Source organism: Eptesicus fuscus, chromosome 4 (genome assembly GCF_027574615.1).
Source record: "Eptesicus fuscus isolate TK198812 chromosome 4, DD_ASM_mEF_20220401, whole genome shotgun sequence".
NCBI classification, from domain to species: domain Eukaryota; kingdom Metazoa; phylum Chordata; class Mammalia; order Chiroptera; family Vespertilionidae; genus Eptesicus; species Eptesicus fuscus.
The window spans coordinates 8,929,598-8,942,908 of NC_072476.1; the positions used below are offsets into that span (position 1 = coordinate 8,929,598).

The 13,311-nt window shown below is 40.1% G+C and overlaps 1 protein-coding gene across 5 annotated transcripts in view; it reads left to right on the forward strand.

Moving 5' to 3' along the window:
- Positions 1 to 13,311, forward strand: part of XPO6 (exportin 6) — a 127,714-nt gene that overhangs the window by 56,119 nt on the left and 58,284 nt on the right. For all 5 annotated transcript variants that reach the window (XM_028134147.2, XM_008157687.3, XM_054714546.1 and 2 more), the window contains 2 exons: positions 5,730 to 6,183; positions 9,367 to 9,493. In XM_028134147.2, the coding sequence (XP_027989948.2) occupies positions 5,730 to 6,183; positions 9,367 to 9,493 (581 nt within the window). The remainder of the gene's footprint in view (positions 1 to 5,729; positions 6,184 to 9,366; positions 9,494 to 13,311) is intronic.

A 13,311-nucleotide genomic window follows, 5' to 3' on the forward strand; every position in this document is an offset into this window, starting at 1 on the left:
TTGTTTTTAGATAGTTGAATCCTAGCTTACTTACCATCCAGTTAAAGTTAGCAGCATCAGGCGTATTCCAGAAAAACTTGTTTTTCTGTGATGCTTTTCCACTACCAAAATATTTGTGTTTTAGTTGGCTTTGTTCAGGTACATTCCAAGCTAATAACCCAGTTTATACTTTGATAGACTTATTTTCCTAGAGCCCAGGTTGAGGAATATCAAATAATGTAAATAAAAATAATGCTTGCTCTTTTATGTGTTGCCTAGGTTTTGTTAGGGAAAATAAAATATGAACTAATTTGACATTTCCATATAAACAAAACCTAAAAACACTGTGTATTTCTTGACAGTTGTCTCTTAGACACTGTTAAAATTTTTCTGAAGTCTTGAATTTTAGTATTTGAGAAAAAGCAAAATAAATTGAGACTGTGTGGGACCGGGGGCTAAGGAATTAAGTAAAGCTTTTAAGCTGGTATGCTTTCCCTTTAAAAAATCGAATTGCACATTTACTTGTTACTCTTTGTGACAGCTGCAAGGGAAGTCATTAGATTTTGCCCTATTATTTGGACAACACTGGTGATTTAATCAACATTTGTTTCATTGCTTTTGCTCAACTGCCTTTATGCACTTAAGACACCAAGTTAAGCAGTAAAATTTCTAGAAAATTGTTTAGCTTAGTTTTTTGTAGGAAATTCATTTTGAGAGACGTTAGGATCCAGTGAGTACCCAAGTAACTTAAACACACCCCAACAATAGACTCTGATGGGCCCCTGCCCTGCCAGCCCTGGTCAGACTTAGCTCCCTGGCCTCTGGTCTCTTTTCTCACATGCTGTCTTGGAAAGTTGTTTTCTGTCTGATCACTTTCAAAGAACTAAGCCCAGGGACTAGTTCTTACAGCAACTACTGGAACAGTTGACAGAGAAAAAAGTCTTAAAGGGTGTGTGTGGTTTATTTCTTAGAATAGTTCCCCAAATTGTTGCCTTATCTCCTAAACTCCTTTTACAAGGCCAGATGTAGATGTGAAGTAGATGATGGTTTTATGTTTCGTTTACAAACAAGGAAGTTGGGGCCCAAGGGGTAACTTGCCAGAGGTCACAGCACCAGTAAGTGGTGGAACAGGGATGTGACTCCATCATTCCTAGTCTAAGTGCACCGTCTTTGTTTTAAGTTTGCTTTCGTGGTCACTCTCACCACTTTTGCCAGCCTCCTCCTTCCCCTGGTTTCGAGTCGTGGCTCTGCCTCTTCCTCTGTATGCTTTCTCTGACCGATGCTGTCCTCTGAGGATGAAGTGAGGGAAGATGTGGATGTGTCCTCTGCAGGCTGTGACTGTTGCTGCCGTCTGCATTTGCACAGCCTCAGCCCTCGCACAGCCTCAGCCCTCTTGTTAAGTTTTCTTTTTGCTTGAACAATTGGAAAAAAGTGAACAAAAAGAAATTATATAAATACTGCAATTCTGAGTCAGCTTTGATTTACAATAAAATTTCTCATCTACATGGTATTTTCAAATACAGTATAGATGTGTACATGCACTTGTGATGGCAAGTGTTTCAGGGTGTAGATGTATTAGAGAGCCTGAGTTGATTGAAACCAATTTATACCTTCCTATTTTTTCCCAAACTCTTTCTAAATGGCACATCTTTGTGCACTTGCTAATCTTTCATGCATTTCCTTATTAGCTACTTATAGAAAGATGGGACTTGGGAAGGTCACGCACAACTCCTGTGATCTTATTTTCTTCTCCTAAGGGCTCCTGGAATACAGTTTCTCGCCATGTGGTCAGTGGTTTTCAGTTGGGGCAATTTCGTCATATAGGGAATTAATTTGGCAATGTGGAGGAATTTTTTGGTTACCATAACTGGATGAAAGAGTACTACTGGCATCTGGCGAGTGGATGCTGGGGATGCTGCTAAAATATCCTACAGTGTACAGAACAACAAAGAATTACCCAGCTCAAATGTCAAGAGTGCTGAGGTTGGGAATCTCTTGAGTTAGTAGATACAGAACTGAATAGAAAACATACGAAATTTTAATAATTAAAAAAATAGATGAGCTGAGGGCATCTTTGCATAAAAGCCTGTTACAGGTGTTCAAGCCGCGTCTGGGTTGCTTCCAAGTCTAAATGCACCAGAGTCATCCACACACCTCTTGGGGCCTGGGTGCATGCTGCTGCCAAGGTCTGGCCCAGTTCAGGGAAAAGGAAGTCACCCATAGGTTTAATACTGAAGGTGTTCCCTTACACAGGGAGTTTGTTAAAGCTCCCTCAAGTTTTCTTTGGAAATGCTGCAGTATGAAGCAGAGTCTCTGTTCTGTGGTAATTCCTTCCACGTTGATTAAAATACATTTTTAAAAACGCTTCCATATTCTGCTGCAATGTCTTGAAGTAGAATAAAATCACTTTCATTGAGAAACAACATTAAAAGATTTTTGTGTATTTTTTGTTGTTGTTGTTAATCCTCATTGGAGGATATTTTTCTATTGATTTTTTTTTTTAGAGACGGTGGAAGCGGGGGGGGAGAGAGACAGAGAGAGAAACATCGATGTGAGAGAGATACATCAACTGGTTGCCTCCTGCACGTGCCCCGACCAGGGCCTGGGATCTGTCTAGCCTGCAAGTAAGGTAAGTGCCCGTAATCAGAATTACTAGTAAACCCAGGACCCTTCAGTTTGCTGGCTGATGCTCTATCCATTGAGCCAAACTGGCTAGGGCAAGATTCTTGTTTTGAGGGGGGGAAAAATCATAGGTCATCCTTGTCCACCTAAATAATTCTTACTTTTGTATAATCCTGTTCAGTCTTTGTTCTTATATCTTTCTATAGTTGTGGCCATTACATATGACTTTAGATCATAAATCTTTTTCTATATTTGAATATTAGCTTTCTTACTGATCAATTTTCCTGGTTGCATAATCTTTCTGGGTGACCTGCCTTCTGGGAAGGAGCCTAGGCTTTGGATTTCAGTTTCAGCTCTGCCTCCTAGTAGCCAAGGAACGTGGGGGAAATGCCGAATCTGTCTGTCTTCATTATTCTAGCAGTCTGTAAATGCAGATGATAATAATATCTACCTCAGAGCTGTGAGCATGAAATGAGAATATATATATTAAGTACTTAGTGTAGTGCCAAGCAAATAATAATAACACATCAAATGGTAGCTGTTCTGAACATCATTATTGTCATCGATGCTTTCATTCCGCATTCCCATTATAGAAGAGTGGGGACAACTTTTATTGTTTTTGTTTTTAAAGCCAGAATTTAGTTCTAGTTAAAAAGGTTCAGGAGACTATTAAAAGGGCCTAAGGGCCCAGAAGTCTAGATTTAATATAAGATCATACTGAGGTGGTGTCTTTTGGTTCCTCCATTGCTAAAGCCTCATTTTGGTTCTGGTTAAGGATCAGACTATGTCCCAAGAATTCTAGTTGGGTAGTGGTGGTTTCCTCTGATTCTGGCATCTTTCATAAATGGCCATTGGTCCATGAATGAAAAAAAAAGTAATACCAGAAACAATCACTGTCTTTGGAAGAGAGTTGTGTGACTCAAAGTGAAAAGTCACAACAGCAGTTCCAAAAATAAAATAAATTAAAAAAAAAATTGATTTCAGAGAGGAAGGGAGAGGGGGAGACAAGAGATAGAAACATCAATGATGAGAGAGTATCATAGATATGCTGCCTCCTGCACGCACCCTACTGGGGATCGAGCCTGCAACCCAGGCATGTGCCCTGATTGGAATTGAACCCGGGATCCTTCAGTCCACAGGCCAATACTCTAACCACTGAGCCAAACCGCTAGGGCATATTTTTTCATTTTTAATAAAAACAAATTGTAGTTGGAATTTAACAGAGGTATTAAATGGAAGGAATTGCTGACCTTGAGATGCTTTTTCCACAAGGAATATTAGTTTGTAAAAGATACTTTTTAAAAATAAAAATAGTTTTATTGATTTCAGAGAGGAAGGGAGAGGAGAGAGAGAGAGAGATAGAAACATCAGTGATGTGAGAGAATCACTGATCAGCTGCCTCCTGCACGCCCCCTACTGGGGCTTGAGCCCACAACCCACGAATGTGCCCTTGACCGGAACTGAAACCAGGACCCTTCAGTCCAAAGGCCGACACTCTACTTACTGAGCCAAACCAGCTAGGGCAAAAAGATACTTTTAAGGTTAAGAAAAATAGATTTGCCTGGCTGGTCCAGTACACCAAAAGGTTGTGGGTTCAGTTCCCAGTCAGGCACAAAAACCATTTTCTTAGTACATGTTTTAATTTTAGACCATATATTTAGACTTGCTTGTGAAAGATGAGAAAGTTAGTGCACCCTTCTATAACTCCTATGTTTGTTTAGTCTTGATTCTATATTTAATTCAATGCTTGCCTTAGTCACTTTGCTACAGCTTCTCAATTCCTTAATTCTTTACTTTTATTTGTCACTTTATTTGCAAGTTTTCATTGTTCAGTATCCTCAAGGAGAATTTATGGGTAATATATTTATTATCTGAGTTTTTACATATTTGAGAAAATGACACCTTCCTTTATACTCAAAGGAGAACTTTAGGTTAAGTCATTCTTTGCCCCAGAACTTGGAGACACTGCATCACTGTTTTCTGGCTTTGAATATTACTGTGGAGGAGTCTGAATCCGGTGTTTTCTTCTTTGTATATGTGTTTCTTCTGCCTACATTTCTTAATCCTAAAGTTTTTAGTATTGATTACTCTTTATCACTTTTGGGAAGGGCAGAATAAGTCCTTTTATTTATGTAGTCACATCTTCAGGAAACTATTCTTCTTATAGCTTTGAATACTTTTCTTCTTTTGTCTTTTCTAAAATCATTTTATAGCTCCCCCTCATTTCATTTTACATGATTTTATTAGTCCAGTGCTTCTCAAAAATTAAGCAAGTATAAGAATCACCTTAGAGAGCTTGTATTGGGCTCTATTCCTTCTGGTTCTACATCAGTAGGCGTGTGTACGGTAGTGCCTGATAATTTGTACTTTCTGACAAGTTCCCAGAGATGCTGATGGTGCAGGCCCACAGACCTACCTTGCCTAGCCCAGTAATTCTCAAATTTTTGGTCTCTGGGCCCCTTTACTCTTTTTTTTTTTTTTAATTTTTTTATAAAATGGAGATATAATTGGTATCTATAACATTGTTAGTTTTAGGTGTCCAACATAATGATTTGATATATGTGTATATTGTGAAATGATCACCATAATAAGTTAACATCCATAATTTTTTGAGATGAGAACTTTAAGATCTCTCTTAGCGACTTTCCCACAGGCAGCACAGTATTGCCAGCTGTGACCACCGTGCTGCACACGACACCCTCAGGGCTCATTCCTCTCCTAACTGGAAGCTGGTGCCTCTCGGCTTCTTGTTCCCATTTCCCCACCCTAACCCAGGGCTCCTTTACTCTTAACACTATTGAGGTCCTCAGAAAGCTTTGTGAGCTATATCTATTGACACTAAAACAGGAAATGTACCAATAGTTATCAATTCATTTAAAAATAACTGACAAACTCATTATATATAAAGCTGATATATTTTAATGAAAAATAAATATGTTTTCCAGAGCAAAGAAAAACATTTACTGAGAAGAGCAGCATTATTTTAAACACTCAGGGGTCCCTGGACCAAACTTTGAGAACTCCTGATTTAGAGTAATGCTTGCTTTTGTTTGTTTGAAGGAGAATTACTTAAATTGGTTTGTAAGAGATTTGATAATGTAGATCTTAAAAGCCTTTTGTATTTTCAGGTGACTTACTGAGTAACCTGTTGCAGAGTCCTAGTTCAGCCAAACTGTTGAATCAGCCAATCCCCATTCTTGATGTGGAGAGTGAGTATATCTGTTCCCTGGCCTTGGAGTGCCTGGCCCATCTCTTCAGTTGGATTCCTCTGTCTGCCAGCATCACCCCATCCCTCCTTACTACCATCTTCCACTTTGCGCGCTTTGGCTGTGACATCCGGGCCAGAAAGATGGCATCAGTTAATGGCAGCAGTCAGAACTCTGTGTTGGGTCAGGAACGCGGCCGGCTTGGGGTCCTGGCCATGTCCTGCATCAATGAACTCATGTCCAAGAACTGTGTGCCTATGGAATTTGAGGAGTACTTACTGCGTATGTTCCAGCAGACTTTCTACCTCCTGCAGAAAATCACCAAGGATAACAATGCCCACACGGTCAAGAGCAGGCTAGAAGAACTTGATGAGAGGTAATGAAAACAGGTGTGACGTCAGCGTGCCCTGAGAGAGGGCCTTGACTGGTTATCACAGTGTTCTGCATGGTGTTTGTAATCCTCTTTGGTTTCAGAATTTTGGGCTCCTGGTCAGGAACAGAAAGGTAGGTGTGTACCAGTAACTCTAGGCTTAGCTGCAAGGGCTAGGGTGGTTAAGGGAAATGAGGTGAGTTTGAAAAGTGATTGTGAATTGTGTAGGCTTGTTGTCTTTTCCCCCATCCATCTCCTGTCCTCCCTTCCACCCGTCTTCCCCCCCTTTTCCTCACTATTTGCCTGCAGGTCTGAGGTGGTGCAGGAACCGAGACTGCTGCTCATGCGTAGCCAAGGACAGGAGAGGAGGTTCGTGGAGGTACAGGAGTTACAATCGCCTTTCTCACTTGGTGTGGCTTGTCAGTTTTTACTATTTGACTTTTCCCAAGTGAACATCAGCCAGTGTATAAGAATGCTGTCATATTGTCATTTTCACACAGATGGCAAGTTTTCATGAAAGAAAGGAGAGATGTTAATGTGGGCACAGGCTAATGTGTGCATACCTTTGTATGTTTGTTATTGTCCTTTTGAATGGAGTCTAAAATGATCTAGCCTTTCCTAAGTGCCCTAAAAGAGGCTTCCATCACAGTACTCTGAGGCATGGTCTCTTTTATTTCCTTTGTAGATGATGTCATTTATCTGTCTTACAACTTTCATTAGTATGCTACTGCGGGATGAAAACAAGAGGGAAAATTGAAACTTATATTAACAGCATCATGTTTACTGTTCAGAAATGTCCAAGCAGATAAATTGTATTGAATTAGTAAATATGTATAGATTGCCTGGCAGCGAAAGTTAATATTTTAATCAATTTTCCTTGGCTTGTTTTTTATTATTAAGCTATTCAGAGTTAATCCATTTCCTTTTCCTTAGAATAAATAATAATACAAAGTGCCTAAAGTTAAGACAATCTTAGTGCTTTTTAAATTAAGCAATTTTAATAAAGTTTTTCTAAAGTTAAAAAAATTGGTTTGCTTCATGGTAAGCAAACTTTGTGTAAAATTTCTCTGTATAATCACAGAAAAATTCATAAAATGGTATGGTAATATGTTTTATTTATTATTTGGAAATAGCTTTGTATATAAATTCAAAGGTATCAGTATTCAAACACTATTTTATATTTTTTCTAGCTGTGTTAAGAAAGGCTGTATTTTCATATGTTAAAATCTAACTGCTTATATCAAGCATAGAATATCAGTTATTTTGACTTTTACTTGTAGCATAATGTTTGTTATGGCTTATCTTCGGGTGGTATAGAAATGTCATGGATTATCTTTGTACTGATTTTGTTACATGTAACTTTTATGCTCTTGGTTTTATATTTTAATTCTATGCTTCCTATTGCCCTGTGAAAGCTGAGAGGTGCCTGGAAGCAGAAAGGTGACATAAACAATACTGTGTGCTTGCTTCCTGGCTCTCGGGTCCCTACTACTAATTCTAAACAGCTAAGTCCATTCTCCGTTGTTTAGGTGCTACTTAACCAGGTCCTATGCTTCTCTTTCTCCACTGCCTTTTTCCCTAACTTTCTACTGCTCATTAGCACCTGTACCAGAAGGTGGGCGAGGGAAAGAAAATGAGGTGAAATAAAATTTGTAGTTTTAGCAGCTGAACAGCCTTGTTTGTATTCTGTAAAAATTTGGGTTGGTGATTAAAATAAAATTGAGATTGTGTGATATTTTACCCATGACTTCTCTTTGTTCTTTTACGGGGGCTAGGGAATTGAGTGCATCTTTCTAAAGAGCAGTAAACAGGTTGGTGACTTTGAAAATCCCTGTAAAAATATAATGTAATAAGCAGAGCGAGGAATGAGGAGTTCCTGCTCATTCAGGATTAGTGATTGAAGGCATCAGAGAGAAGTCTCTTTGTCCTTTTCGAACCCTTGAAACAGTTGATTTCAGTGCCTTCCTGTTTTTCAAGAATTTGGCACCGTGATCCTTATCAAACAAATTAATGTTATTAAAGCTGCAAAGAAGTTTACATATGTGTGCAGGTCAGACCAGTGGGCCATCCTCAGGGCAAATAGGTCCCAAGAACAATATGGGACATTTTATTTATGGCCTAATTTTGCTCCTCTGAGACAAAGTCTTCTTCTCCCCCTTATTATTTCATATATCTGTGCTTTTTAAAAATAGGTTTTTTCAGTTATGAGTTTCAGAATTGGTTTTAGCCACTATTTAATTTTTGGCTAAGGCCTGCTATGTCTTTATCTTTTTTTGTTATTGGTCTCTGAAATGGGATTTCTAGAGCTATGTCCATCTCATTTTCTAATCACCTTTTGGTATTTAGGGGCTTACAATGACAGTTTCTGAGATGTGAGAGTGATGATGTGCTGTGTGTTTAATAACAAAATCTCTTATCCTTGCAGCTGTGACCCACACTCTTCTGTGAAATGATTTTGGGAATACAGATGATTGGGGATTCACTGTGATGTGAAAAGAGAGCACTGATTTGGGAGTGGATGGTGGTCCCATTCTGCCATGAGCTGGCTGAGTAACCTTGGGCCGATCACTTTATCTCTCCAGGCCTCTGTAAAATGAAGCATCAGATTAAATTGTCCCGAGGCTTTTCCAGCTCTGACAGCCTTCTTCCCTTATTTTTGAAATCACTTTGGAGTGGATTGGGATGTGCTGTGTTTAATTAGCTCCTGGTGCTAATTAAACACAGGGCAGGCTTGACTATATCTTACCTGGATGCCATGCCTTTTGTATAGCCTTGTTTTGGTTTTTAGCACGTTAATTTTAATATTTTGGCCTCCTACCAAAGAAAACCACCCTTCCAGACCTGCCAGGTTGAAGTGACACACATGATCTGCCCATTGACTTTTTAGAATCATTTCCTTTCACTTTATTTGGGCCGTAACACTAACGAGTCAGAAAATGTGAGAGCACTAGCTTATACGATGCTTCATAGATGGTGTTTGAGGATTAAAGTTGCTTTTCTGCTATGTTTCAGGTGGTAATGGAATGAAGGGTTGCCTGACCTGTAGGTAATTGTTGTAGGCCTTTATATTTTTAACTGAAAATATAAATCTGTATAGTTCTTTACTGAAAGAAATTTGGATTGAATTTGAGTTTTCTTTTAAGGAGGTGCTGCGTGTCTCATTGTCACTTTTTGTCTTTTCTTATTTAGCTACATCGAGAAGTTTACTGACTTTCTGCGGCTCTTTGTGAGTGTTCACTTAAGAAGAATTGAGTCCTACTCCCAGTTCCCCGTGGTGGAATTTTTGACACTTTTGTTTAAGTACACATTTCATCAGGTAATGCACCAGAATTGCCCATCCCTTTCTCCCCCCAAGTCTGCTTTGTTATTTTCAGGAGAAAGAACTTTACTTCCCAAACATTTTGTAGTGCTTATTATGTAAAGATGAACACATTTATCCTTCATAACAACCCAGTGAGGTACGTATTATTATTATCATCTCCATTTAACAAAAAAAAACTGAGGCACAAAAAATAACTTGCTCAGGATCATACAGTAAGCGATGGAGCCAGGATTTGAGCCCTTGCAGTCTGTGCTCTCTTAACCACTATGGTGTTGTTGGAGAAGCATACATTCTCCTAACCCCCAACCCCCTTCAACATATATTTTTTGAGTTCCTATTATATTTCAGGAGCTAGGTATATATAATCTTCAAAGCCCTTGCCTCCATTGAGTTTACATTTTAGTTACCCATTATTTTTTATTTGTATATATTTTAACAGCTTTACTGAGGTAAAATTTATATACTACTAAATTCACCCGCTGTAATGGGACAACGCAGTAACGTTGGGTACTATAGACTGTGCCATCATCACCACAGTCCAGTTGTAGACATTTCCTTCGTACCCTATCCCTGTGCCCATTTGTGTGTGTGGTTAAAATCAGCTTTTTTATTGAAGTATCACACACATACAGAAAAGTGCAGACCATGTAACCACCACCTAACTCAAGAATTAGAACATTAACCATTATCAGAGTCCCCCAGAAATCTCCTCATGTCCCTTCCCAGTCACTTCCCCCTCATTTCTCCCTGAAGTAACCCCAATCTTGACTTTAACATCCCAGATTAGTTTCTAAGGGAAACAAAGTATTATTTGTTTTGTCTGGCTTTTTTCATTTAGTATTATGTTTGTGAAATTCATCTGTGCTGTGTGGTAGTAGTTGTTCTTTTTCATTGCTTTATAGTAAGTCATTGTCTGAAGATCTATTCCACTGCCAATTTGGGCTGCTTCCAGTTTTGGTGACCAGGGATCATGTTGCAGTGAACATGTTTGCACACATTTTTTGGTGTACATATGTAGCTCTTTCTGCTGGTACATACTAGGGATGAAATTATCAGTGAGGGCATCTGATTTTATTAGGAGACTTTTCTGGTTGTTTAAATCACTAATGTAGCTTAATGGGGCTAGAGGAGAGGCAGGGGTCTAGGCTGGGAGGAGTGTGTGTGTCTGTGATAGGGGACTTGGAGTTAGGATTTAGTGTGCGAGCCAGCCTTTCTCAGAGCACCCAGTGGTAAGGTGAACCATTCCTGGGAACAGGGAAGGGCGCAGGTGGAGGAGGGTAACCACAGGCTGTAATGGTTCCACTCAGTGTGTTCAGTAACTGTAGACTGGTGCCATCATCACTGGACTCTGTCAGACCTCCAAGTGCAAGAGTCCGGTGAGTGCAGAGCAGGAAGGAAAACCTGCTGGCTCACCAGGCCTCAGGAGGAATAGAAGGGATGAAATGTAGGAGGGTGAGGATGGGAGAGAGAAAGGGGCATCAAAGATGGGAAAGTTCTGAGAGGGGTCCAGACAAATCCTAAAGGGGACCAGGCAAAAGAAGGATGTGATAGATAGCATAGGACAAGTGTAGCAGGAATGAAAGAAAGCGAGCCAGCGCTGCCGTCAGAAAGAAGGTGTCTGTTTGGGACAATGGAATGAAAATGTCTTGCAGTCTTGCCCCCTAGGTAAAAAGGGATCTTTTAGTATCCTATATGGTGTAGAAGAATGTGTTCAAGTGTGCATATCTTAGGACTTCTTTGGATTTGGACTAAAAAATTCTTGTTGAGGTCTGATTGTTCCTGTTAGGTCTGTGTCCTTCGAAAAAGTCTATTTCGTTTCTTTTGATTTCAGTTTCCTTACCTAAGGTGAGCAGCTGCATGGGCATTTTCAGGGTCTTTCCCAGTGTTCATCTTTATGATTCTTTCACTAGAATCCTACGTTGATTGTAGTTCTCCATTGAACTGAAAAGGGTAGTTTTATATACATATACATATACATATACATATACATATACATATACATATACATTATATTTATGTGCTGGGAAAAGAAATAGATATGGTAATGAAGCAAACCAAAACCTTCTTCCTCCTTTACCTGCAGGTCTCTGTCAGCTGAGCTCCCTTCTGCTCTCGTGGCCTCCTGTGTGAGGACCTTTCTTTCTGGGTGCAGGTTCTTGGACTGTGGAGTCCTCTAGGTTTGGGCAGAAGCAGATGCTGAGCATTGGGCAGAGGGGTGGGAATCTGGAAGGTGCTCCGTGCAGTTTACCACAGGGTGGGCAGGCCTTTGCTGGAGAGGCACAGTGGAGAAGAGATGGCAGGGCATACTCCTGCGTCAGGAGCTGGTGGTGGGGGAGTTTTTTGGGATACGATTTAAGAATAAGAAATTAAATGCTCTCTAGAGAGAGCTTTAAGTTCTCATCTACTCACTAACAGTGTGAACTTACTTCATCATAGTTTAGTTAACTGTAAAGTGGGGAAATAGGGCTTTCCTCTTGTCTGGAGGGTTATTATGGATGTACTCAATATTTTTGCCTTTTGTTTATAAAATTCATGAAAAGTTTGGTATTGGTAAACATATTTTGAAAGAATAGATAAAGAATAAGATAAAGATGGTGTTAGTAGCTTTCTTCTCTTTCTTTTCCTACTTTGTTTTTCCCACCTAAGTGTCTTGCTGCAGTCCCTCCAGCCACTAGTGCTCACCAGATGTTTGCCTCCACTGTCACTTTCCTTGCTTGCTGAGGCCCTGGGGTGTCTGCAAATAATCATATGATTTCTGTCTTCCTGCTTTTTCTCTGACTGTGTCATCACCACTTCCTTCTTGGTCTTGCATTTTTCATTTTGCCCCTTCTTCCTAAAACTCTCTGAGATAGTATGGCCTGGGGGTCTGGGAGGGCTCTGGACCAGAGTCTCAAGATCCCCATTTTAGTTCTGTTTCTGTTCCTTATCTTGTCACCTTGGGCAGGTAACTTCTGAGCCTTGGCTCCTTTATCTATAAAATGGGAAGTAGAAAAATACATCTGTTCAGTTTCCAGGACTATTGTGAAGATAACACAGACTAGCCCAGCTGGGTGTGGCTTAGTGGCTGGGTGTCAACCTGTGAACCAGAAGATCACGGTTCGATTCCCCGTCAGCCTGGGTTTTGGGCTCAACCCCCTAGTGGGCGGTGTGCAAGAGGCAGCTGATCAGTGATTCTCTCTCAACATTAATGTTTCTAGCTCTCCGTCTCCCTTCCTCTCTGAAATCAATAAAAATATATTTTTAAAAATCACATACACCAATGCAAATGACAACTAACCACTACAGACCACTTGCAAATAAGAGAGATATCATTAGTTTCTTTTCTTTTTTTTAAAATATATCTTTATTGATTTCAGAGAGGAAGGGAGAGGGAAGGAGAGATAGAAACATCAATGATGGGAGAGAACCATTGATTGGCTGCCTCCTGCACATCCACCACTGGGGATAAAGCCCGCAACCTGGGCATGTGCCATTGTGGCTGGAATCGAACCCGGGACCCTTCAGTCCGCAGGCCGACGCTCCATCCACTGAGCCAAACCAGCCAAGGCCATTAGTTTCTTAAAGAAACTTGTCAGGATCTTTAGTGACTAATTATCCCTGGAATATGATAAGTAAATCTGAGTGCAGGTACATTTAAAAAACGGGCTTGTGTGGGTTCTGAAAAGTTGGACGACTTTAAACTAGCAGTCACCCTATCATTGTTATCATCTTACCAGTCTGTTCCCACAGCAATCGTCAATGGCCAGATGTGGGTTATATACAAGGTCTCACAGTGGGGCTTGCATGTATGAATGTGAGTGGCAGTGTTTCAG